Source organism: Symphodus melops (assembly GCF_947650265.1).
Source record: "Symphodus melops genome assembly, chromosome: 3".
Lineage (NCBI taxonomy): Eukaryota > Metazoa > Chordata > Actinopteri > Labriformes > Labridae > Symphodus > Symphodus melops.
The window spans coordinates 5788393-5816271 of record NC_136693.1 but is presented as its reverse complement, the minus strand read 5'-3'; the positions used below and the strand labels follow the sequence as shown (position 1 = coordinate 5816271).

General features: G+C 40.5%; 2 protein-coding genes across 9 annotated transcripts in view; one reads left to right on the top strand and one right to left on the bottom strand.

Moving 5' to 3' along the window:
- Positions 1-37: 37 nt before the first annotated feature.
- senp8 (SUMO peptidase family member, NEDD8 specific) lies at positions 38-2162 on the bottom strand. Of its 2 annotated transcripts, none has more exons than XM_079339695.1 (2): positions 1843-2162; positions 38-886 (listed from the first exon to the last, which is right to left on the bottom strand). In XM_079339695.1, the coding sequence occupies exon 2, from the start codon at positions 861-863 to the stop codon at positions 198-200; it is 666 nt and encodes a 221-aa protein (XP_079195821.1). In that variant the 5' UTR covers positions 864-886; positions 1843-2162; the 3' UTR covers positions 38-197. The 2 variants fall into 2 exon arrangements, with proteins under 2 accessions (XP_079195821.1, XP_079195822.1); XM_079339696.1 differs by lacking the exon at positions 1843-2162 and adding an exon at positions 1111-1189.
- Positions 2163-3131: 969 nt separating this feature from the next.
- The window catches only part of myo9aa (myosin IXAa), a 100640-nt gene continuing 75892 nt past the window's right edge, over positions 3132-27879 (top strand). For all 7 annotated transcript variants that reach the window (XM_079339539.1, XM_079339536.1, XM_079339540.1 and 4 more), the window contains exon 1: positions 3132-3496. The gene's annotated coding sequence lies outside the window, so the exon portion shown is untranslated. The remainder of the gene's footprint in view (positions 3497-27879) is intronic.

The following is a 27879-nucleotide window of genomic DNA, read 5'->3' as shown; positions in this document are numbered from 1 at the left end:
ACACCAAATGGTTAATTACTCAAAGATTCCACATTGCTTATCTTTCCAAACTTTAATGTTTTGCAGTTGGCTGTAATAGAAACAAACTTCATCCAGTATAGTTCTACTGTATATGAGGATGGCATTCTGAGGCTTCAGGGGGAGCTGTGTGATGGCTGACAGCTGTTCTGCATAAAAAAAGAGGAGATATCAACGTGCTAAGAAAAAGACAGAGCGCAGCAGAGATCAGTCTGAGCGAGACTCTGGATCAGTCTGCACCATTCAGTCCTCTTCTGAGTGATGTAGGCCGGAGTGAGGATCTGCACAGGAAGGCGAGGCGAGCCCTCCACTTTAACCTTCTCACACAAGGCCTCGGCGATACAGATAACATACATCCCACAGTCATAACTGTTCTGCTGCGACGGGCAGGGCTCCTCCACAAACAGAGCTTTCCTCCCCGCACCCAGAAAAGGCTCTAACTTGCTGGCAATACGCCGAGCGTGCAGAGAATTGCTGCCATTTTGAGAGTCATAATGGGAAAAGTGGTTGGACTTGTGATGATAGACCAAGAGGCTCCAGTGGGACCCTCCAGCAGTCTGATTCGAGTTGTCGTTCACAGCGAGAAAGACCCAGTGACGGGCAGCTAGATCCAGCGGCTCCAGAAAAAGGGCCAACTCATCGGGGCAGGAAGCACACTTGATGAACTGCGTGACCTCCGGGCTGATGAAGGTGATGCTGTCTCCCAGGACTCCGAAGCGTTCAGCGGCGAAATATTCAAAAGCAAAACCAATGACTTGGTCATTGAGCCAGTAAGGTCCCTCGAGTAAGGACACATCAGAGCGCCGCAACAGGCTGTCCCGGAAGCTCAACACGACAGGATCCATCCTCTAACACCGCAGATGACAGTCTGGAAAACACAGGAAGGATTTAGTGATGCATGTTTAGCCACTACAGTTTTGATAACACAAAAACATATCCTCTAATTTTCTCTTTTAAATTGTTGTGATTAGTAGCTTTGTTTTTTTTATTTGAGCTTGAACTCATTCTCTTCATTTTTTCAGGATCAGCTTAAATTTGCCTGATGTGTGCAACGTTACAATGTTGAGAGACATTAAATAGCGTGTGACTGACCGTAATATTGCAACTACATAGCAGGGATGGAAAGATTAATCATAAAATGTGATTAATCAATTCAAAGGTGTCTAGGTTCACATCGGTACACTGAAAAAATGAATAGTGATAATATCGTGAGTGTCAGCAGCAACATTTTGAAATTGATAAGACACCACTGTCTTTTAAGTCAGAGAAGTGGAAGAATTTTGGCTTCCCCAAAACAGGAAATGAAAGAGGTGAGAAGATAATTGACCAGAGAAAAAAACTGTGTGAGAGTATTGCAAGAAAACAGGGAAATATACACAAACACCACATCCAACGTGATGCAGCATTTAATAGACAGCACGATGAGAAGCTCCAACCACCTCCTCTTGATGAGAAAAAAAAACATAATAATGTCAAACCACACTGACAAGCTGGTTTGAAGCCCCTAAAGGAATCTTTTTTTAGCCATCATTTGTCTACAGTCTCATTTTGTAAAATAAATGGTGAGAGAATTGTGTCATGTGAATGTTACATCCCTGCTGTCCTGTAAAGTCTCTGCGGAGTGTCACATTACAGCATTGCGTTTCCTTCATCGTTTTTTTTTGCCAGCAGAGCAGAAACAAGCTTTAGCATGAGATAGCTGCACACTACTTTCACCAGCACACGAAGCCAAACAACTCAGCTTTGACAGTCATTTTGACCCTTAAAAAACACATCCCGTTCACCGCCACATTCAAATGCACCGTGTCGACTCGACGTCCATACCTGCAAACGACACATTCAAGTAAAAAGTAACACGAAAACTGCAGTCTTGTCCCTCATTGCAGTGACTGACGTAACACGTGAGAGGAAGACGCGCGCTGCTGTGCGTCAGAGCGCGTGCCGAGCGCGTCAAAGGAAGGTTAGCGATATGTTTCATTACGCGCAGTCATGGAGTACGATGTTGTTGTTGCTTGCATTTCACTGGTCTTAACGAAGAAACACAAACACCTATATAGTCATCAACACAGCTCACGCTTTGACAAACTCATATGTATTAAATGAGGGGCTGATATGCGTTTAAACAAACTTCTAAACGCATGTGGTGTAATGCTGTGCATCGCTACCGTGCTCTTTTGTGCCGACTTCCTGTTTTGTCACGTCAATTCATGGACGTAGTGCTCTGTTTAGGTGCTACTCGGATTTTCGCGATTCCGATTTGAGGAGCTCACTGTCCCAACTTCGGTGTACTGTCCGTGGACCATGAACTATACCAAGACTTTCTTTATTGTCATTCACATGTTAAACTTTACAGTGCAGATAAGAACAACATTTCGTTGCATTGGCTCGTTGCAGTGCAGGATAAAACAACAGCATCAAGTATTAAAGTCAGATAATAATTTACAATTTACAAATATAATACGTGATGTTGGATCAAATAGTGTCAAGTGATCAAATAGTAGACACAAATCAAATGATGTGGTGTGTTTTATGGATGAAAAATGACGCATGTTAAAAGTAATTTGCAATTGTTAAAGTCGTCTTAAATACAGTGCTTACTTTCGTCAGAGTAACATGAAGTCAAGTTGGTCACTCAGGGATGATGTCAGATACCTTTTTTTTTTTTTTTAAGTTTCCAGACATGCAACTTCTTTTTTTCCCTGGTGGTTCTGAAATTCCCATTTGAATGCAGATGTACTGGAAACTGGATAGGGGCTGCAAAGATGGCGTCCTATTCATTCTTATGAAATTCTTCACTATGCGCATGGAGGATGCGCAGTCGTGTCAGCTATTCTCCAGACGGGCCGATTGAGCGCTCAGACAACAACAAAAAAGGTCATTTTCATATTATTGCATTGAACAAAATACTTCTTGAGCATACTGAATGTTGAGTGTTGCAATCACTTGTTAGACCACCTCTCAGCGCTCAGTGATCCTGCTCCGGTGTGTGTGTGTGTGAGTGTGTGTGTTTCTGTGTGTGTGGAGGGTGGAGGGAGGAGGGGAGGGGGGGGGGGGGGGGGGGGGGGGACTTGTCTCCGTCCTCCTCCTCCTCCTCCTCCTCTACATTTTCTCCCCGCCCAGGAGCGCTCTGCTGCGCGTTCACGAGCGGCCGCACTGATTAGTAAGGCAGAGTAGAGTTTCCAGCGATCGTCAGTGAGCCGCGAAGGACTTGCTTTATAATTACATCCAAACAGCGAACACGCACGGATAAAAAAAAAACGCAAGTTTGCGGCTTGGACTTCAAATTGAAGAAGTTTTTTTGGAGACGAGCGGCGGAAGCGAGAAGGAAACAAATTAAATCAGTGGGAATGCAGGGAATTAAATAGAGACTTAAGCATTTTGTGTGACTACAAGTGTGTGTGGCTCTGCAGCCCCATCGGGAGAGAAGAAGACAAAACTCAAATCTTACTTCCATCTGACTTCAGTTTCTCGTCTAAAGGTAAGAGTGTGATGATCGGGAGTTTGGTCGTGTTTTGTGGTGGTGGTGGTGGGCTGCCCGGCGCTGGGGACAGAAGAAGAGGGTCTTTGAATTGCATGCAGCCGATGAATTAAGAAACTTGTTCTTTCAATCTGCAGTGATTTGAAAGATGATTTACAGTCGCAGGAAGGCGTGTGTGGCTTCAGACGGTGCTTTAGTTGAATGAGTCGCCACAGTCAAAGGTGTGTTTGGTGTTTGTTTGTGCGTGTACTGTGAGAAAAAGTTAGTGTTGCTGCTCAGTGACATGTCATTTCACGCTGAAGACTACTACAGACTACCTGCTCGACATCAAAAGCCTCAAATCAAATTGTGACACTGAGGTACTGCTCCTGTTTTGATTTACTTTATTAACCTAATCTTATTCAGTCATTTATCCGAGGTATAGCCTTATCCTTGAGCGATAGATTTGATGTCAGTGCACAACATTTTCTGGCCAGGTAGATGTTAAACACAGTTAAGCAGGCAGAACAGACTTATAGGATGATACAGCAAAAATGAAAAGAGTCAAAACGACAACAAATCAGGTAACACACCGAAGCATTCAGTTATTTCACTTTGTTGACACACAAATCTGTTATTTAATATTCATAAGGGGGTAGGACGGATGTGTGTGCTGCTTTGAGCGTGTGGCTGCAGCAGGGTGGGGTAAATGTTTACATGTATTATTTAGTGCAGGTCAGACAATGCAGCTAATAATGCAGTGAAGGCAGTAAAGGCTGCAAAGCAACTGTAACAGAACGGAGGTCTAACGGGGTGAAGAAGCTGCTGAATCATGGCTGAACGTCTCAGTGGACACAGAGCCTACTTCAAGCTCACAGCACCAGATCTCGCCCTGCTGATGATGCCTTTAATGTACCTTAAGAAAGCTGGTATTTTGTACTTACTGTAGTGTTTCTGTGAACACTTTGCTTTGCAGCGTGTTTGTTCTGTTCAGTGGGATGATTTAGGTACCAGTTTTGCTGTTCTTGCTGATTATGTTTCTATTGTTTTTAGACATTGAATGCATCTTAAACTGGGGATGCTGCAATTGCTCTAACTGAGATTTAATGAAGTGGTTTCCAGTGGGCAAAATAGATATTATTGCTGCTGTGGTATCGATATTGTTTGATTTTTACACATAAAAGTATAAAAATCTGGTATCATGTCTATCAGTCTCTATCTGAAGATCAATCTTTTGTTTAGCCCACAGTGATTTATCTGTTGTCAAGCACAGAAGAACATATTTGATCAAAGTTTGAATACAGGCTTCTTAAACAGATGGGAGAGTAAAACAAAAAGCTGCATGCAACATTTGAATCCCTAAAGTACCTCCTTCTGTTTTATAGTTGCATTCACGTGTTTATATTTAGAATTGCTGTCTTATCCAAAACAGTAAATTGCCCCGCAGTAAACGAAGAACCACCATGATTTGTTGGGCTAATAGTGCTAAAAGCTTCTTACCATCATGCATTTTTCCCCTCTTAATAAAATCATTTGCAATCAGTATCTGCAAATCCTTAAAGAGAATGACTTTAATTCAAGTAGCTGTGAGGGTTCCCCTGAGAGCTCGTCACTCCCTCAGATCAGCACAGGTGATGAGAGTAAAGTGGGCCTGTCCTGCAGGAATGTGAGCTCTGAGAAGACACAGCTGCTGCAGCGTGAGAGGAGGCCTGGACCGAGACTCCGGCAACTGGTCCCTGTTGACATCTGACACCCCGCAGGCCCCCGCCGTCTGCTATTTCTAAAAAGATCGGCCTCAGTTTGTATCACACCGGAGCCACGTCTGTACTCAGCGATATCCCCGGCACCACCTGAAGACTGAAGCTGTGGTTTGAGGTTAAAGGCTCAGTGTTTGAAGCTTTGGAGGAGCTCAACAAGATTTTCTTCTATGAACCTTTCGCAGAAGGAATAATCGGGCCCTTTAAGTCAAGCTTCAATCCCAGATATCTGTTTGGGCTTTTTGCCTTTATTTGATGGGACAGAGGATAGAGCCGGAAATCTGGGAGAGAGTTGTGTGTAACAAGTGAGAAATCAGCCACAGGCCAGTACACAAGCCGTGATCTAACCACTAGGCCCCTCTGCCCACCTCATTGTTAGAACTTTAAATTTAGCTTTTAACCTGATAAGATTAGTTTGAAGGTAACCCAGTCTTGAAATCCCACTTCCCTTCAGAATCCACAACACTGACTCCACAGTTTGAGTCGTTCATTTTAACAGTTGCATCATGTGGATCCATTCAGAGTTCTCTCCGTGGAACAGTGACAAACTTCAGGTGTCGTCACCTTGTACATCATGTCCTTTTGGCTCGGGGAGTGGCCTCACATCAGGCCAGTCTTGTTCTTTGTGTCCATATTCATTCATACAATCCATACCTCTTTTCTGTCATGTTGCAACAACGTCCAGTAGCTGAACTTCTTGTTAATGAGTCACTTATTAAGACTCTGCATAATTGTATTGGCACAATCCACAGGGAAAGAAAACCAAACAAAACGTTTTGCAGCCTGTTGCTTGTTGCAGTGGATGTGTCATCTTGGAATGCTATATGCACAAAAATAAACATTAAACAGCCGACTGAATGCAGTCCTGAGCTTCGCACCCCCTCTGTGTGAGGGCCGCTCTTCTTAGATGAAGACCAGCTGAGGCACCAGGAGGAGAGACAGCAGCCACCACTCTGCCCTATTCAGTTGTCCTATCATAAAATATATATCAGCAGGCATAAAATAACTCTGTCCTTCTCCATCATTTTATTCTTTTAACTGTGAAATACAGGGTGTCTGTGATTTGATGCAGTTAATTTCTGGCCAGTTTGTTTCCAATTATAAGTGCCTTCATTGAGCTTGTGTTTCACAAGTCACAACCTTCATGATGTGACTACATCGAGATCAGCTTCTAAAGTCTCAAACATGCAGGTCATAAACTCCATCCTCAGGCGCAGAGGTGTAACCCGCTCAACCAAATCACAGCTTTGGTGTTTTGGTTTGAAAAAATGGAGTCACATGCAGCTGCAGCTCACATGATGGGGACGTCCTCAAAAGTGTTGTGTGGCCTCATGACGGGATTGTGTGGCGTAAGTGATTGGCGTCCACATGAAGTCATTAAAGAGGAACCTGCTTGTGTTGCACTGAACAAAGCTCCCCTTTCTTTGGTCGGTCATTATATGAGGGAGGTTTTGGCCTCAGAGGTTCAGCCTCCCCACGTTCTGCATTTCCCCTCATTAACTCACTGCTGTGCTAAAAGAGGCTGCAGTGAGACCGGGAGAAGAAAGTGCATTGTGTTTTTCTGCCTAATGTTGTTGTTATGGAATGAGCCTAAATTATTTATTTTTAATGAATCCCTTAAAATGGGAAAAGAATCCACAAACATAATGAGGGAACTGGTGGGGAGTCCAGTTTGTCTCTCGTAGATTAAATCCAGTCCTTCGAGGTTCACTCTGGAGAGATATGTGTGAAACATTTTTGTTTAGTTTGACAATACCCCTTTTTTTAAATATTTGTCTTTGGGCTTTTTATGCCTTTATGTTGACTGCCTACAAAACAAGCTAGCAGCAGCTCAGCTCACAGCCCCAAAAAAACGTGAGCGAGACATTGATTCTTAAAATAAAATATAATAATCATGTTTTTACCTATTTTCAATCTCTGCTGAATGATTCACACAAGGTGGTGAAGATATGACAGCAGCCTGCAGCGACCACGTTTCTGCAGGGTTTTTTTTTTTTTCGCTGTGGATCAGGGGAAACTAAAGTTGTGATTTGCAGATTTTTTTGTGTGTTTTGTGACACAGCTGTGACAATAGCTGGTGGCCCCCTGCAGCCTCACGTACAGACAGGACAGGGCCCATGTTTAATCCTCAGGCATGTGCTGTTGTGTAACGGTACACAACACCATTCGTTTGCAGAGCAGAGCAGAGCTGACACGAAAACAGTCAAAGTTTCAGTGAGAAGTTGGATAATCTTGTTAAAGCCGCGGCAACATTTGGTGTCATTGGTTACTAAACCAAACATTTTATATCTCCTGAAATAATCATAGCGGGGCCAAAATTATTCAGTGTAGTGAAACAGAAAACAACCAATGGTCAGCATTTGTTACATTTAACATTATAACCAAGAAGAAAGTTAAGATTTAATGAATTGCCCGGATAAATGCCACTAACTATCTTTCAGGGACAATTGTTAATGTGCATTTTTGTTCTTATATTATATTTTAAGTAAAACTAAAGCAATCCGTTTTTTTTTCCACTTTTAGATAATTTCTTATTACTCTTAACAGATTTAACAGTTCACAGACTTCTTTTAATAACAATATTTGTATACTATTTTTTTAGGGTTTATTTTGGAGCCTTCTTTGCCCGCATTTAGAGACAGGACAGTGGACAGAGTCAGAAATCAGAGAGAGATATAGTGGGGAGCGATGTGTGGAAAAGGTCATAGGTCGGACTGAGCCTGGGCATGCATGACAACCACCTGCGCCTTCATTCATGGAAATATGTTCTTTATGTAGTTAGTTCCCTCTTAAAGGACACAATAACATGTTTGTATGTTTTCTAAAACTCTACACGAGAAGGAGAGTGTAGATTTGACCATAATTTAAAAACGTGTTGCATCCTTAAAGAACTGAATTGCAAATGTGACTTAAGAAAAGACTTGTGATAAGGTGGTATGGAACTTAAAGGATATAAAGCTGTACAAATATAAACCTTTTCTTTGTTTCATGAGCAGTTAGACTTGTTCTAAATGGTGTGAAATACCCTCAGACCTTTTTAACCCAAGTCCTCAAAATAGAAATATTTCTGCCATCTTAAATGTGCATCTCAGACCAAACGTTCTCCTCTGTCGCGGAGTACAGAACGTTTTGAGAACGCGGCCCCTGTAGTCCTCTGCGGCTCTTATCTGTGAGGAATTCTGTCGTTTACAGTGGTCTGTGGTCTGTCAGTATGAGGCGAGAGGGGAGGAAGAGCGGAGATAGTCGTGTGTGTAACTGACAACAAACAGGCTGTGATAAGGTGGATTTCACATGAGGCCTGAAACATGCTCAGTAATAGCTGAAATTCTTCTCCTGTCTAATCTGCACTGTAGTTATCAGTGTAGTAAACGAGCATAATATACTGACTGCCTTGAGCTTATACTGAAGTGTAACCATTAACTGTCAATCTCTGCTCTTCAGAGTGGAAGCGTTACCTTCATAGTGTCATGATGTAAGATATTAGGCCTGAAATAAAATCAAATTCATTCACTCAGTTAGTCTACATCAGGGGTGTCCAAAGTGCGGCCCGGGGGCCATTTGTGGCCCTTGAGTGGATTTTTTGTGGCCCTTGACTTCAAATCGAAGAATCAGAAGATTTTGGCCCCATATGCAGGCCTCATCAGATGGCATATTTCGTTCTTTTTTTTTCTTCTTCATGTTAGCGAGGGAGACCTATAAAAGCCTGACTATTCTTTCCAAAAAATTAGAACACAACAGTTTCCCACTGCAATTAGTTATTGTGTATTTACATTATTTTTTGAAGAGGTCAAAGTACAAAAAGTTCCTTCCAATATTTAAAAAAAAACCAACAAAAAAACCCCCTGTGGCCCATGAGCGATTCTAACGCGACAATTTTGGCCCGCAAGAAAAAAAGTTTGGACACCCCTGGTCTACATAATGTCAAAAAAAGTGGATTTATTTTGCGAGTCTGACTGAAATGGACTTTTAAAATGTAAACGCGTGTAGATGATGTGGATGGGGATCGATAGCATACACTGTAGGCGTTCCTGCGCTCCTCCTCAGTTCCTGTACAGCATTAATACATATAAGCCTGGAGGAAGGCCAATGCTGGAGAGAGGTCATACCAAATGCACGGCGCTGTAAAGAACTGTGGATGTAAGAATACTGACTGTTCTCTAGCTGTTACTGTTACATACAGTCAAATTCTGACAATTAAGACACTAAATGATTTAATGAATAGAAAGAAAAACTATTCAAATAAGTTAAAACTCAGTACTCAATGTTCATTATTTTAATTGTTGAGGCCTTGGTCACATTTCTTTGTCTGTTAATTTTCAGATTGTCCCAAACTTTGATTTTTTATTTTTTTCCCCAGATTCTTTCATCACATAAAAACAAGATTGAACCAGATAAGACTACACAAACATAAACAGGACAACATGAAGTGCACATGTTCAGCCCTGCAGTGCAAGGTTTCATGTGAATAAACCCGGCGACATTTCTAGTTGTTCATAAGATTGTTTGGTATCAGATCTCATCGTAGTGACAGAATGTGTTTTGTTCATTTTTTTTCTATTTTCTCATGAGCTGCTGCACAATCAACTTATGTAACCCATGATTTAAAAAGCTAATTAGAGGATTGTGCATCGTTTGAAGAGGTTGGCACTTACTTTTTTTTTTACAGCTAAAAGAGACAAGATAAAATGGGTTTCAGTTTTATTTTTTGAAGGTTTTATTTTTGGGCTTTTGGTGCCTTTTTATAGAGAGATAAAACGGCACGAGATAGAACAGTGGACAGAAATCATGGAGAGACTGTGTGGAATAACATGCAGGAAAGGAGCCACTGGTTGGATTCAAACCCAGGTCGCCTGCTTGGAGGACTTTAGCCTCTTTGAATGGGATGCACCCACTAACCACGAGGCTACCACACTCAAAATGTGTGTATTTTTTTAAGTGCAGTTTGTTGAATTGCAACTTTGATATAGCAATGGAAGCAGTGGCTAATTATCCCGCTTTATGTCAAAATAGGAGAAAATGCTCATCCCACTTTCCTGGAGGACATTTGGTGCATTTACATTTTCTTTCTAACCCAGTGAAAGACTGAATTTAATGTCTGAAATGACTGAAAAAAGCAGATCCTCTTTACAATTTGAAAGCTCAAACTCATTATATTTGCCCAATGTTTTTAAAATGACAATCGAGTAAAGTGACATTGCGATTACATGGATATACAATAAGGAAACATGACACAAGATAATAACTTTTGAAGGTACTAAAACACAAGGTCATTTTCAGTGTAGAAAATGGAGCCTGAGCCTTGAAGTCATCATTGGTCTTTGGGTCATTAAATTAATAATAAAACAAAGATGTTTAAACCCCCCTATGGAATCTTTTAATTATTGTTGTTCCATATACTCTCCTCCTTACTATACCTCCACTCACCCTGGTTCCCTATGCTGTTATTCAGAGCTTACAATTGCTGCAGTGACTGAGTAGTCTGGTTAAACGATTACAGTCAGACACCCCGGAGACGATTAGAGGGTCCCCATTGTCTCTGCTGAGTCCCAGTCCTCCACTCAGCCTGAAAGAGTCCACTTAAGCTGCCTGAACATAGAAAATGTTTTTTTTTTCTCTAAATGTTGGCGGGGCTGCCGTGCAGAGCAGGTGAACTGTGAGAGCAAACTCAAAATGTCAGCTGAAATTAGTTTTTCTCAAGTCCCTCTTTAGTGGATGGAGAGTCCAAACGAGTGAGAGCCTAATGAGAGTTCAGATAGAGGGTCAGCCTGTTCAGACCTCCACTGGCACAATCAAGTGTTGCTCTAAGAGAAATGAAAAAGCAGTTTTGTTGTTCATGTTGATTCTCTGGGAATATGTGTTGAAGTAATTGAATTGCCCATTTTACACATGCACATGTGTGAACTATCAAAGAAAATGTCAGGGGTCGATTTGATATAACGTACCAGAAGTGCATGTGTGAAAGGGGCTAGAGAGGCTGTATTGTCGCCCCTTGAAAGTCAAAAGTCAAATTAACGAACAACCTGCCAACCTGTCGTTAACTTTAGCATATTTGTTTCTCTCTCAATAAGGAGCTACATTTCTGTTGCCTGAAATCCTTTATCTGCTTAAACAGTGAAGAAGCTTGAAACCCCAAGAGGAAGGTCTGTGTGAAATTAACTGTCCTGCCAATAGCTGGTATTAATGGAGAAGTCTAACAGATGAGCAGGTGAACACCAATGCAAAATGATACAAAGGCCTACATATTAATCGGTCTACATTGATTAGTAAGAAAATTACGCAACAACACGAGGAGCCAGTAGCTTGTTTAACAGATATGTTCTATGTTTCATGCTTCTCTTCCTTTATTTCATCACAATCAATGTTTGTTACACGAGTGGAGCTGAATGTAACGTAAAAAAAAACAAACCATAATGTTACTGTTTAAAATAATGTAAAATGTTCACTACTCATCAGCCGTCCTTCCCTGTCTACAAGCTTTGTGCTCCTTTGCTTTGCTTTTTGTTGTCTTCACAAACACACCAGACCCTGACTGAATAAAACAAGACCCTGCATGTTTTCTGGGGTTGTCAGAGTGCATCCTGGGAAATAAATGAAGTCCTGAAAGGATCATATCAGAGTTAAACATATTTGAGTGAGTGTTTTCCTTGATGAAGAACTGCTAGAGCACATGTTGATCTAGTACCAATAATGCAAAGTGAAAGGGCCTCTGTGGATCATATTTGACCTTATTCCAAAAATGTGTGTTTATTTCTATTTTAACCACAGCTTGCTGAAAGTGAAATGGACTGCAAATGCTTCTCCACATCATCCCTCCGCAAGCTTTTTGCGTTTAATAAACTATGAGGTCACGAGGAGGGACTCTCACTGAACTCTTCCGTCACCTCCTCGAAGCCCACAAACCCAAACCTGTGTTATCGCCCCGCTGCAGCTCTCTCCTTCGCCTTCATCTGCCTGCAGCAGCGGCTCAGATTTCAAACTGCCTGCAGTCTGCTGCAGGCACAGAGACAGCCGCCGTCCCCCTCGTCCTCAGAACAGACAGCGAGAGCCAGTGTAACGCTGCCCTGTAATTACAGGTCATGTTTTTCCCCCCCCTAATACGTTAAACAGATGTGCTTAAAATGATGCTGAACACTCAGACCCCGAGTTAGACATGATGACCTGTCATTACTATCGGCTGGGGAAGGATTACAAAGGCTTCTGTTACCCAAATGAATTTAGCTAAGAGATTCTCCGAAATCTTCTTTTTGGTATTTAACCTTTATTTAAGCAGGGGAAAAAAATTCTTTCAAGTGTTCTTTCGAGTGTCATCTGGCCAAGAAAGGCAGCAGCACAATGAACAGAGTTTTTGACAATCAACAAGCAGCCACACATATAAGTAGTAATAGTAAGCTCCCTGCCTCACAATGGAGACATGTTAGCTCCTCATGAGCTGTGCCTGTGGACAATTTGTTTTCATAAGTTTTAATGTCTTATCCAGTTTACTGTGCAACTAAGCTAGCTAGCTTACTAGCTTATGGACTAACCTAATGGACTTAATAAAAGAGGAGTCAACCTTAGCCTTCATTTCTTCTAGGTCTTGCTGTGACCTTGAATTTTATTCCAAGTGGTCTTATTAATTATTCCAAGTGGTCTTATTAATTATTCCAAGTGGTCTTATTAATTATTCCAAGTGGTCTTATTAAGTCCGAAATTTAACTTTGCATTTGTCTTGAAACCTGTCTTCTGAATTCTTTGGTCTGTTGATGTTAGATGGTTGTGTGTTGAATCTGTTGATCTGGCTCTGAGTTGAGTAGGACAACATTTTTAAACATACCACCTTGCAAACATATCCTTAACTGTAGCTGTCAAAAGCTGACATATACGTATTGTTTTAAGGGATTGTCCTTTGATCACTGGTGCCCACTCATGATTCACAGGGATGTCTTTGAAATAGCTCTCCATTTAGGTGCCGGATGCCCTGAAGGAAGAAATCCTCCCTCTGTATCATTATGTAACGCTTCACAACAGAAACCTGTGGCGGCTAATTCCGTTTAATTCACAGCAGTTAATTGACCATGAAGTGGACGAGAAAATGTCCCAACCCTCGGGACAAAGACAACTCTCATTTGACGTTTGAATGTCTGTTGCATGTGTGTGCCAGCATGTCCTCTTCGCAGGTATCTTAAAGAGGAAACTGTTGATATCTCTGAGTTCATGTTAGAGGACATCTGTGCTCGTCTCTGTGAAGTCGAGGCATCTTGGCACCGAGCTGTGTGAGCAGCTACAGTCATTACTGCTTGTCTCATCTCAGCCATGAAAGACGAGATGAGTCCTTTTGGCGCTCTCTCTCTTTGAGTGTGTTTTTAGTTACCCATCCCTTTGTGTTTGTACACATGGGCTCATGCATTTCTGTTTGAAGCTGAACTTTTTTACACACACACACACACACACACACACACACACACACACACACACACACACACACACACACACACACACACACACACACACACACACACAGCCTCCCTGCTGCTTTGGTTGTTTGTCTTTAACTTGTTGTGGAGGAAACATGGCAGAGTCCTCGATGCTCCTCAGTGCCGTCTTCCCTCAGACCAGAGCAGGTTGAATGGGTCCGTTTGGCCCATAGTCTCTTTCTGAGGGGGAAATGGAGTGTGTTTAATCCTTCTCACTGATACCTCATTGACATTTACCTCATCGTCTTCTTCTTCTCCTTAGTCCTCTTCTTTTTGACTCCCTCTTTGACTGCTGCATGATAACACCTCAACAACCCTCAACAGGAGATTCTGACCATTTTTATTAACCTTTACTTCACTTTTGAGAAAGACCTCACAGGACATGTAAGATGAACACTTGCACATATATAAATATATATATATATATATGTACACGGTCATAAAAAACGCCTATGTTATATATTTTTAGTTTTTGAGTACTTACATTCCCTCTAATACTTCCTTCAGTTCTCAAAATCAGAGAAATACAAAATGTTATAATTGTAAGGTACTGTGTCTTGTCCCAACTTCCGCCATGACACCGCTGCCGTTAACAGTTATTAACAGTTGCCATGGAAACGCCAGATGTTTCGCCAAAGAACGCTACATAGAGGAAGTGGGAGCTATTGCTGTATGTGCTGCTGTAAACATGTTCTCTTCCTCAGGTCGGTTCTGCCCGTGGCGGTGCGAATCACAGTTAGAATCACTCCCATGATTCATCTTGTTTTTATTTTGATTGAGAGCCCCTGAGCAGCACAATTTACACACTGAGCATCTAAAGCTGCAGCTCTGCAGAACGATTAAAATGTCCATGTTTTAATTCACAAGGGTTCAAGACTGCTTTTGGAAAATGTTTTTCTCACACTTATAACATGGTCTATGAACCACCCACATACCTATTTAGTAACCATGTGATATTTTAGAAAAGTCATCAGGTGCACTTCTGGATTTGATTTCCTCGAGAACAATTAAACACTATTAATCTTTTTAAACTACAGCTGTTGGCGTTCCTTCCATTTACTAGCCCTCTTTTACTGCTGGGTGTTGTATTTTTCCTACTCCACCGGCCAGTCGTAACCACTGTGCAGCTTCATATTGATATTTCCAGAGCTGGAGCCGAGTCTAAAAGGAAAAACATTTTTTTCCAATCTCTGAAACAATAAAATTTAAATGTGAGGTCAGTCTAAGAGCAGCAGCCTTGTTTTAGACTCTACATTTTAACACCAGCCCTCAATAGTTGTACATTACATGCTACACCAATATCTCCTGCACAAGCTTATAATTAGAGCATCAATCTAAAGATCATTATTCAGGGAGGGGGAACACACAACAGCAGCGGGGGAGACTTGTTTGAAAAGCTTTGAATTAAATGCTTCTTAGAACTATATCATGTCATTGTGTCATAGGCTTGAGGGTATTTAGTGCCTTTAGATTATAATCTCAGGCTGTTTCATTGAGTAATCCTCCAAAGTTCCGTCCTCTGATTACAGCAAACACTTATTTAGTTTTATGGCTTTGAGTCTCTGCCTTAATGTGACATAATTGGACAGTTAATATCTGCATTTAGTCCCTTTTATGAAGGAACAAGAAAACAGACATTTTTGGATATATGAAATCCGACTCCTCGCCATTCTCTCATCGAACAAAAAAATCCCAAAATATTACTGGTTTGAAAAAGCACCTTTTTTTAAGCTCTAAATGAAGATTGAAAAACTGAACCTGCTCTTTTCACTTTAATTTATCCTTTCTTTGAACATGAAGGTTTGTTTGGATGTTAATACATGCTTTTGTTATACAAATGTAACTTTATGTGATTGTTTCACTTTAAACATCATTTAGATCTTCTTCTTTATCTTTATGTAGCTCCGCTGATGCACTCTTTTAAAGCTTTATGTGCATTCGGACAGTGTTGATGATTCGACTTTTAAAATATAGTTTCTTGATAGGTTGACATGGAGGCAAAGTTGGGTTCGTGTAGGAGGAGAGTTTGATGAAAACCAGCAGGAGTGTTGAAGAGAGCCCTGCAGCAGCTGACAGTTGAGACAAAGCACAGATCTCATTTAGCGATGCTTCTATTGTTTTTCTTGGTCTTAGATTATCTTCTAAATGATTTTTACTTTTGCATGTATTTCTTCTCTTCCCAGCACACTGGTCCTGAGTAAAGCTAGTTTGTTCCCCTGTATGTATGTCACATAGGATATGGATGAAATGACAATCAAATAAACTTTGAGATGATGTTTCATACTCAGCTAACACATTGAAGGATTCATCTTCTACACCTAGACTGTAAAATGATCTCAATAATGCTAAAAATGACAATAAATTTGACTGTTTCATTCTTAGGAATCTTTATAATGGTTGATTTGTAAAAACAAAGTTTCTGCACTCAGAAACCTTGTCACACCGGTCCCATCTGTGTGCCTGTCTCAGATTGTCTGAATTGTTACATGACTGGTTGAGTTGCATTACGAGAGAAAACCCTCTTGTTTCATGCCTTTTTCCCCCCCTGCACAACTGGCTTTGTCACTCTTTCACCACGGCCCTAATGCCCCCTTTAGATATGAATGTAAGCACTGCTGCAATGGAGTACGAACACATTTGTCTGTGGCGCCACACTCACTGTTTCTATTGTGGTTCAAGTTTGACCTCATTGTTTTTGTCAAATTTGGCGGGAAGTGAAGTCTACAAAACTCCTTTGTCATGGTTTTTATATCTGACCAACAGTTTATAAATCATGCCACTGTTTTTAGTGTGGTGACTCACTGTGTTTTTTTGTTTTCTGTTTTTATCAATGAGTCAAAAAAAAGAAAACAGCTAAACAGCATGAGATAAACCTGAGCATTGAAAAGAGAAATACAGGAGACGGGTTTTTGGGTTGCAGGTGAAATGTAAATATTTGACCAAAGCTGTGATGCTGCTGTGATGGCGTTGTTATGTTGAAGCCCCCCTGTGCTAAACTTCCTGTCTCTCCCAAAGTTGCTGTCATTGTCCTGGGAGTGGACACAGGAAGTGGAAATCTCCATGGCGACAACAGAGGAGTGGTGCTGTTTACTCCCACTGTTTGTATGGCTCTTTCATGGAAGCACATGTTTCAAATAATCACAATCCTCAGAGCAGCCTGTATGAGATTAAGAGCAAAGAGTCAGATTGTAGTCACTGTAGTAACCTGACATGGATTTAATTCAGTGAGTCATAACTGTCCGTCCAGCAAAGTAAATGACAAGTAGGTGACAACCTCTTGTGCATAAGGTAAAAATACTAGAAATAAAAGGGTTAATTTCAACTTTCAAACAATGTTGGCATTTCTTCCTTTCTTTTCCAACTTTTGTGACTATTTTCAATTTTTTAACCCGTCATCATTTGCAAGCTTTAGTCTTAGAGATGTGTGAAATTAGGGTAGAAACCGATAAACGGATGTATAAAAAACAATTATCCTGATGGTCAACTGATGCTTTTGTCTCACTGAAACATGTTTTACAGACTGCATGTCGCTGATCTTTCTCAGAGACGGTGTAAGACCCCCACACTGCCCACATTTTCTTTCATGTTTAACAATACAAATCAGTTTGTCCAACATATGACTTATGACAACAGTAAAAACCTCTTCTGAGAATCAGATGTTAGGAGTACCTACTTGCCAGTATTAAATTGACGTGACCCAACAGGTACACAATGGCCACAGTATTTGCCAATGGGGCCGATATTGGCCGACTTTGATGTTCAGCTGATGCATCTCTAGTCCTAACCTTGTACTTTAGAATTGTAACTTTTTGTCCAAACTAAGCAACACTGAAGCTTTAAAATCAAACCGGTAGGATTAGTGCCATGTTTCCACTTTATCTCTATCCTGGGACGTTTCTAAAGAAAATGGCTCAAAAAGTACACAGTTATTAGATACACAAGCTCAGACACTGTTGATACCAGAGCACACAGTAGCGTGCAGGGTATTTTTACATTGTTGTCCTTGGAGCCGCTGCACTCTGTATTCATTTCCTTCCTCTGCTTTCTCCCTCCACTCTCTCTCTGGCCCACTTCAGGGAAAAACACTACCGGCTTCTGCACAGCAAAGAGAGTTAATCCAGCTAACACACACAGCTCTTCCCCTGGTGACATATTTTCTTGTCACCTGTTGGCGTGCGGCCGAAGGAATGTATAGAGGTAGTTAGTCCGAGCGTTTCATTCACAATGACCGGCCTCCGTGATCCTCTGCTGTGAACACAGACGGCTCTGAGAGGCCTTCAGTCATTTTTAATCACAGTGTGGACACTGGTGCCAGCATGGACTTGTTCCAGCTCAGCTCCGTCCTCGCAGACTCAGGTGTCTTCCTGACGCACTTGTTCGAGTTGGTAGCAGCAGAATAAAGCCTAACACATTGTAGTTGTTTTTCCTCTGTTCAAGGTTTTTCTTTCATGTTGTTGTTGTTGTTGAGCATTTAAACAGCTGTGAACACTCTTACTGACACTGTTACGGACATTTCCCCAAAGCTATCTACATCCTTGCTCCGTCCTATGTACAACTTCCCCATATTATTGTTTAATCATTAATTTTAATTTGATCAGAAAGACATTGCAAGGGATTTGGGAGTTTCAACCCTTTTAGAAATCCTATATGCTTTACATTTTGGTTTTCGTTGGTTTTTGTTCATACTTCATTGGTTGTTAAGTATTTTAAAGAAAAGCTTAACATGTCTAATCCTCCAGAAGCCAAAGATATTTGTTTTACAAAACATTCACATTCAGTTTCAGACCGCTTTATCCATCATTATTTCAGTTCCTCAGCCATCGAGTCACATCAATCTGATTGCTCACAAAATGTAAATCTAAATCACAAAATATCAATAAATCCAGTGATCTTTTCATTTTATTAAATCTAGAACAGTTAAACATAAGTGTGGGGTTGATGCCCACGGGGAGCGCTCCTTAGTTGGTGGGGGCTTGGTGCCTTGCTCAAGGGCATCTCAGCAGTGCTTAGTAAATGAACTGGCACCTCTCCTACCAGGCCAATTTTCAGACTTGGGACTTAAACTGGTTCCCAACCCAAGTCCCTACAGTCTGAGCTGTTGTCTTGTACTTTTGGACCTGTGCTTCTTGGACATTTCTGCTGGTTGTCTTTCAGCTTTTATAGGGCACAAATTGTTGTTATTAAAAAAATATCTTCTGTACAACTAGTTGTTGAATTGTATCAATATTGAGTGCACAGACGGTGAAGTCTCTGAACACTGCGGCCGGGTTTGTTTCTTGTATCCCTCTCTCATTTATTGCTTTTCTTTCCGTCTTCTGCTCTCACTCTAACTTTCCCACAGCTCCCATTTCCAGGAATCTATCTGTCTGTCTGTCTGTCTGTCTGTCTGTCTGTCTGTCTGTCTGTCTGTCTGTCTGTCTGTCTGTCTGTCTGTCTGTCTGTCTGTCTGTCTGTCTGTCTGTCTGTCTGTCTGTCTGTCTGTCTGTCTGTCTGTCTGTCTGTCTGTCTGTCTGTCTGTCTGTCTGTCTGTCTGTCTTCTCACACTTGCTGTCTTTCTGAGTAGTTCAGTCGGAGCTCATGTTCCACACCCGGGCCTCTGCTTCCTTGTTGTTAGCAGTTAGATAGACAGAAAGAGAGACCTGAGAGTCGTGTGAGTACGTGCTTCCGAGGTAGTAAAATATATACAGTTCTTTACTGCAGGCCCTGAAACCATGCTAGTGTCAGTGCAAGACAAACAAATCTTCCCTCTGGCCTTTAATTGACAAGTTAATCCAGGACGGATACTGTCGCCGCCACTCCCTGTAATTCACCTGAGTTCATTCCAATGCAGTGCTTCATCAGAGCTGTAAATCGAGCTAAACTACATATTAAGGTTATTGGTATATTTAATTTGACTTAATACTGATGTAATTGTTTCAGCCTTTCTTATTTATATGTAAGAACTTGTTTTCACCCTCTTTAGAGGCGACCTGACAAACAAACAGGTGTCAAATTCTGTCATGAGGTTACTTCTTCTTTTAAGAGCGCTGTTATGTAATGATTTTTAGAGGTTTGAAGAGGTGACATCACATTATTTTGCAAGTAAAAAAACGAGAATCATGGCCCCTGTTCGGGGGTTACTTGCCCTGATCTTGATCCAAGTCATTTCACTTATTTAACCCTTTGATCATTCTGGATAAAACATGCAAAACAGATTTTGCACATTCAGCAAATAAAACCAATCCTATATGCTTGACAATAATGGATTTGCAATGTTAATGTTTTGGATTTTAGTTTAAAAAAAACAACAGTATAAAATAACCATAAACCTTTCTATGCTTAGTTGCCGTCTTAAAGGCCTTGTTATCTGCAAAGAGCTGGCATCAGAGACAGAGCTGCACACTTTGCATTTCTTTGCAGGAAAGCTTTGTGAGAACAAAAAATCTTTGTTGACAGGCAATGTAAGCAATGAATAGATTTCCAATTAGCCCATTTAGCTGATGCTGATTGTTTAGAGAATGCCTCAATTGGCCAACAATCTGATCTTTAAGATCAAATGAAATCCCTGTAATAAATATTTATGACATCAGAGACAGAAGTATGCTGGAGGTCTGCGCCCACAGGGTGATTTGCACCAGGAAATCATGCAAATCAAATGATTATAAATCAGTATTTAGAACAACAAAATTGGCTTCCCTCTGTGATTTTGGGAATCCTATAGGAATTTGTCATTGTCAGCAAATCTGCTTGTGCTGTCGATCCAAAAACGAATGTCCTGGTTGGTTCTGGAGCATTGATCACAGTCTACACATTTGAGCTTGAAGGAAACATTTTCATGTTGTTACTGGAATTTAAACAAAACCACCCAAACCAAAATGTAAAAGACGCTGACTACAGCATTGGCATCCTGCGCTCCCAGTTTTCCATTGACCTAAATTAGCATCAAACATGGTTGTTCAGCAGTGAGATAAATACAGAGTGAGGTTACAGCTGGCTGCTCTGCCATATCCTCATGTTACAGGCAATTTACCACTCAGTGCAATAAAAGGTAACCTTTGTCAACCATTCACTTATTGGTGGTTTGTACACCTCTCCAAAGAAAACAAAGGTGTTAAATGTTCAGATCTTATGGCTTGGAGCGACAGCTGAAATTAGAGCTTCAGAATAAGGCTTCAAAATTCTGCTTCATGTTGACTCTTTAGATTAATATAATAACTGTTTTCATTTGATTGATAGGACTCTGAAATTACAATAAAATAAACCAGAAAAAGAGCACAAAGTTGCACAGCTTATTTATCTGTTTCCTTGGGAGGAAAAAGGCCTCTAAAAGTTTTCAGACGGTCTTGGTCACTCTATATAGACTATAATGCTCACAAGCTAAGTATATTGTAGCCTGCTATAACACGCTATCGTCTCTCATAATTTCTGTCCTCGTTGTATGGACTCCCACACTTTGTTTGAGGTATTTACACCATTTTCTAGAGCATTTCAAGATTGTATACAGAGAAAAAGAACTCTAAGCAAACAAATGACAGTTAGCTAGCTTTCAAAATGCTAATCTCTGCGATTCCACTTTAATTATGTGATTTAAAATCAGAATTTTGTGGTTAGATTGCTGTTTGTTCAGGCCTATATTCTTACATCTGAGAAACTTTGCCTGTTAGTATTTGGTTGAATGCCTTTTATTAAAGATGGTGGTTGATGGTTGTTTATTCATTTTGAGTCATTCAGCCAATGAACTTAGCAACAATTAGGCTATGTTACTCCAGTATAGCCTCTACAGAGATTCAGGCCGGAGAACTGTTTCTCTTTTCTTGACTAGGTCGAGGCTTCTCTGTGAGCTGCAGTGTTACCTCCAGGCTGAAGGTGAACTATTTCTGTTTGACACTGCAGAGGCAGAGTTGGGTTACATATTGATACATTTGGGGTTCAGGAATGGTGACCTGTAATTATGTGTATGTGAGAGTTTGTTGAACATGTTGGTGCTCGTATGACACAATTACTGCCGCATCCATCAGCTGACCCATCCGGTCCTCTAATGCTGCAGCTTGACCTAATTTGTCCGAACTAACATCCGTACTATGAGTGTTAAATAAGAAAACAACACGATAATACAGCCTCCATCTGTAGATTTCTTTGTCCTTTGGAGTACAGCGTTAAAGTTGAAATAACTTTTTTACTGACTAACAGAACCTCATTGTCTCTCTCAAGATTCCCAGTGTATACACCTTTTATCTTCTAGAACAATAATAATAATAATCACAGAATAATAATCGGAAAGAATAAAGAAGTGCTTGTATAGGTTTTGGATGAGATGAGTTCAACTGCAAGATAGGCACGTCTACTTACATACTACCAACTCAGTGAGGAGAAGCTGTAAGATACAAATGAAATACTTCTCCTGCAATATTTAATTATCGCTCCCTACAGATGATAACAGATCTGAAAGCAGCCATCAAACAGTGCTTCTGAAGACTGAAGAGAGCGATATCAGAAATACCAAAAATCAAGCTGATTGACTGTTTATGAAATTAACCAGGTGTCACCACCCCCTAAAACTACAGATTTCCTGCTGATCTTACAGAAATTTTGTCTGGATTCTGAATTTAGTTGTGAAGAAATGAGTCAAAATTGGGTCTTGATCTGTAAGGATTTAAATGATCTGACACTGATTTGTGAGATTGCAGGAACGTTCAGCTATTTTTTTTTATTTAAACAGGAAAGAAAAACTCATTGAGATTAAAAATCTCTTGAGTGTCCTGGAACAAGACAAGCAGCAGCTAATAGGCAGACATCAGTTATGCATGGGGTCCAGTCTTCTAGTCTCTTATGCTGTTAATGCAGAAAATACTGTAACACAATTACGAGCATGTACTTTATGCAGTGTAACTTTTATGTACTGCATTCAAATGTATTTTTTAAATATGCATAAACAGAGCTCATACATGCTGCCTAAACATGTTGGAAAGATTTGGCCCGTATAATATAGGCAACTCCTAAGGATTTGAAGAAAGATGAACATCAGGCCATCAACCAGTTTGTAGGGCTCTGCAGACCGATGCACTTATATCTTTAGGTTGGTATATCTGTTTTAAAAACTAAAAATGAAGTGTGTATTTCAAGTCTGATTTTTGCACAGTGAAGCATGCAGGTCATTATATTAAACATTGGTAACCAGCACAAAAGCCAGCAGCCCTTACTGAAGCCCATCTGAACAGAAAAACTGCAGTACCTTCTTAGATATATACTTGTATTACTTAAAATACAGAGAGTTGTTTTATTTGTAACACTTTCAGTATGTCTGCTGTATGATGAATCAAAGCACATTCTTCAGGAAGGTTCAGTGGAGTGTTTCCATGCCCTTCCCTTTTCTTTACAGTTGTTTTTTACGACTGCTGGTACTGTATGTGTTTTAGGCCTGAAGTGCAATTTCCTCTGCCTGTAACTCTGAGGGGGGATGGGCCTGTTTTTGAAGGTTGTGGGGCCCTATTAAAAGCAGGGAAATGACTTTCTGTGTGGTATGTATAGTGCACAACACAGGATGACGCCCTGTGTTTTATCTGCTTCTTGTCTATGCTGTTGCGCATGCACTGCCGTAATTGGCACCTTCTCCACATATGTGTGACACAGGTAGACACCCATAAACTCAGCGCGTTCTCTTGTAATCACAGCCTTTTGTTAGGGCATTACAAAGTGCTTTCGAAATAAAAAGGGTAGTCAGAGGACAACAGACTCAGTCAGCTGTAAAAACGATTTGAAACCTGCTACTTACAAAAACACTACCTTCATGTTTAAAACAAATCAAATCGACTGTAATGCTACCTACTGGATTTTAAGTCATGCTCGACATCCTCTTGACTACTTACAAGATTATTGCTCTGTTGTTTAATGGTAGAAATACAAAACAGATCACCCAAAATATCTTACTTTTTTTTTTTTTTTAACAGTAGCCAAGTAATTTTTTTTAGCCCTCTTGCGGGGTGGACAAACACATTATGAATAAAGTCATCATCTTTTTTGGAAGGAACATTTAATTCATCAAATCAAAATAGACTTCTTAAATTCATAATAAAAGTTGTAAATATGGGGACACAGATGGCCTAGGAGTTAGGTCGCACCTAATTTAGGAGGCTATAGTCCTCCAAGCAGACTGCCTGTGACTCTTTTCCCATGAGTCATTGCTCACTCTATTACCCCTGTTTATATACTCTATCCACTGTCCTATTAAATAATGGCAAAAAACCCACCAACTTATATGATTTAAAGTTGTAAATACAAGATGACATATCTTGCCTTGCCAAATAAACTAAATGCAATATAATCCTCATATATGTCCAAGAGGACCACCAGTCAGAGCATTGATCTGATTCCATACTGTGATGTGTGAGAGCCTTGCAGAGGGATTACGTGACATTTAGCTAATATTTCTTGCATCTAATTTTGGCTCAGTGGAGCCGTCAGGTTTCACGAATGAACCCACAGAAACGTGTAGACGAGATGTGAGAGTTCACAGTCCTGTGACAACTCGCACACTTCAGTGTAATACATACAAGTTCTCTGTGGCTGAAACTGTAATAGAGACACCACAACATTATGAGCTCTGAATATATGAGCTGAGCCCTGATGACAGCGACACACATGCGCACGCACGCACATGCACACACACACACACACGCATCCTAACACAAAGCTTTTCAGAGATGACTTCACATGGTAGAAAGCTGACCAAACTTGATCCTTCACTCCTCTTCAACAATAGCAGCCATTGACAAGTGTGACTCACATGGTTGAACCTCTCCTCAATTTCCTGTCGGATGGAAACCTCCAAACCGGCGTTTAGCAGACAATGTACATGTAACAGAAAGCATGTGAAGTGTTTTGTTATCTTCAGACTATTTAATTACTTGAATATGCAACCATCCTGGGTAATTCAGACTCCTAACTCCACATTTCTGGCCATTAAAATAGATGAATGTACAATTGTTTTTTATGAAAAAGATTCAACCGAGGGGTGTTGGTAGAAACATTTGAAAATAGACCTCTGCTAAGTTATTCATTCTTAAAAAAATACAAAAGCTAACATTTTTAAAGGAAATTTAAATGATGTCATGAATTGTTTTTGAACAAATAATTTTGCAATTCCTGCAACAAACATGCTTGAAAAGCCTTGAATTCGACACGTTTGATTGAACCAAACAATCATTATACTGTATGCACACAACACTGGGTGCTTTTATGGTATTTCATATTGAAAAAGATTCATGCAAATATACTCACAGTTTGCTTGATGATTAGCTCTAAGAACGTGAACAACAAATCACCAAAGATGATGCAGAGACGCACATTTCTGCTAAGATAATGGAGCATGTATAATTTAAAAGAGGATAAACACAAGTGATAGGAACTTTGCTATTCGGTCACTGGTCATTCCTTTCTTTATCAAATGGAAACACCATAGCTGATGGTAATTTGTTGAATGCAATTAGCTTCATCAAATCCACTTGGTTTTTTAAAATCTGAAATTCACCCTTCCTGAATACAACCAGTCATTGTTCATGTTTGGCTCACACTGTACAGATAATTTGCAGCTTTACTCTTAACTTAACTGAACTCAGTTGCTATCTGATCTTAGTGTTCGGTGGCTCATGCATGTTTTGCTTTACAGATTTGACTTCGACTAAATTCCTGCTTTGTAGATATCTTGGTTCAGATTGGGTCTGTCCTGATCCGCTCCGGAAAGTTTCCTCAAACAGATCTCAGGTCAGATTACTTGACTGAGAGTCCCTGATCTTTGAGCATTCAGGTGATGTAACTGGATCTGTTCCTGGTTCAGTTGTTGGAGGAGAACAGAGAAAAGGCCGCTGCAGGTTTCCCCCAGCTGTGCTCGCTTTGCTCTGTCACCTCCTCCAGGGCGCAAACCTTTAGCTTATCTCCATCAAGCCTCCTCTCTTTCTTTTCAAAGTTACAATCTTATGCTCAACGCTCAGGTGGAATGACATCATGCCTCAAACATTTTCTCTTCTCCTCTGCTCACTCTGTTTCTTTCTGCGTGTTTAGTTTTACAAAAGGTCACTGTTAGAAGCAGAGGGTGGCTCTATGTTTGCTACTGTGAATATTGTCACAGAACAATGAGACTGATATCAACAGTGCAGGGAATGGACAAGCATTTTGTGTGGGGGTTTTTTGTGTGAGAGAAAATGGAATACATTGTTAAATTTTAAAAGAGCAAAGTCTGTGATTTTGTTCACTTTTTGGGCGTTTGTAGGTCCACAGTTGGTTTTTCACTGTCTGTTGTTCTGCACTTTTGCTTAAAGAATGAAGAGTAAAAAAACCTTAAAATTATGACATAACATAACAAATACATGTTGAACATTAGGTAGTCCAAAAATACTGCAAGAACAAAGAGTGGAAAACATTGAAATTAATTTCCCATAAATAGATGCCCCATAAACAAAAAAGACAATATTCACAAGATGACAGGATTTCAATTGATCTAGATTTTTTCTGGTTATTAAATACTTCAAATGTTCTATTTCATTTGTGCTTGTAATCTTTCTTCTCATTATTTCTCACATATGTCTGACAGCTAAATTCGTACTTTTTGATAGCGTGTCTCACTGCATTGCATCATCTTATCCTCGATGTCAGCAGGATTATGTCACGTCCTCTTTGTGAAGTTGTGTGTAAAAATCTATCAAAGTGAAAGTAGCAGTGGAGATGTCTTATTGGTGGACTTTCCTTGTGTGATGGTAAACAGAGGAGCAGACGGCATGGACCTGTACCGCCCAGTCCAGCTCTGCCATAACCTCAACCCCCTCGTCCCTTAAGCAGCAAGCAGACCATCTGTTCCAGGCACCAGGCCCTAACACACTGATCAGAATACATACACACCCAAACACAGCAAGATCTAGCCAACGTGGTAACAAACATCCATCAGCGAGTTAATACCTGTTACTACCTGTATGTATGTATTTGTATGCAGTTTGACTGAATGCTTTAATTTAGGTTAAAAAGGGTCAAGTGTCTGATTTTCTGCGTCTTATTTGGGTGTTTGGAAAGGGGAAAGGTCTTGTGTGTGTGTGTGTGTGTGTATTTGGAATGGGGAAAGGTCTCGTGTGTGTGCTGGTGGATAAAGTGAAGTTGCTGAGGCGACACATGGCAGGAGAGAGGTTGGATGCGGGGCGACAGGAAGTGACCAGGGGAGCAGCTTTGTATCCTTTCCCTGCCTGAGTTTTTTAGTGATGATCCTCTCTGTTACAAACTAAATGTGTCCCTGTTCCATTTCCTGTTTTCACTTCATTCTTTCTGTGCTATTTAAAAGCAGGTGAGGAATATAGCCCACTTTTATCTTCCTGCTTTTTGATTTAGATGATTGAACCCTAAGGAACCGTGATAGATTGATGTACTTTATTACAGATTTATACAGTTCATTCTATTTATATTCTTACACTGGTGGACTTTAATTTGTTATTTAGTTATTTATGGTTTATCTGCCATGAAACAAAAACATGTCTGTTGGCTATCTCTGGTGCAAGATGTTTACAAATTGTCACTTCTGTCTACCTGACGTATCAATATCAAGTAGAGGCGGGACATCTGATAGCAGCTCTGACAAAACTACAGCAACAATAATGGAGGAGAAACTTATTAAGTAATTTCAACAAACACATATCAGCAATATGTATTTTAGAGTGGTCTTTACATTGTTTTTATGTTCATATGAAGCAGACAGTGCTGTTGGAAGAAGTCACCTAAAAAAAATAAAATAAATACTGTTGGGATTGTTATGCCTTTTTATATGACAGACATGACTTTGGATAGAGTCTGAAATCAAGGAGCGAAATAAAAGAGGAAGACATGCAGAAAAGGAGTTGTGTAGTTGTGCAATGTACAATCCTGTTTAATTTATCAATTCAGACTTGGATTAGATTTTCACTTGATCAGTGCTTATTTCAATGAGCTGTCCAGAACTGCAGTGTTTTTGTCAGCAGCTCAGTCGTCACACCCACCACAATCTCTCTCTCTCTCTCTCTCTCTCTCTCTGTGGCCTCTCCTCACCCCGTGAAGTCCCTCTGCTGTGTATTAACGAGGAAACTTGTGAATGGCGTGATTGTGTGTTCAGTGAGGAGAACGGCAGCTGCTGGTTAGTGGCGTTAGCGAGAGCTTATGTGTGTGCTTTAGTGTGTGTATGTGTGTTAATGGTAATCCTGTAGAT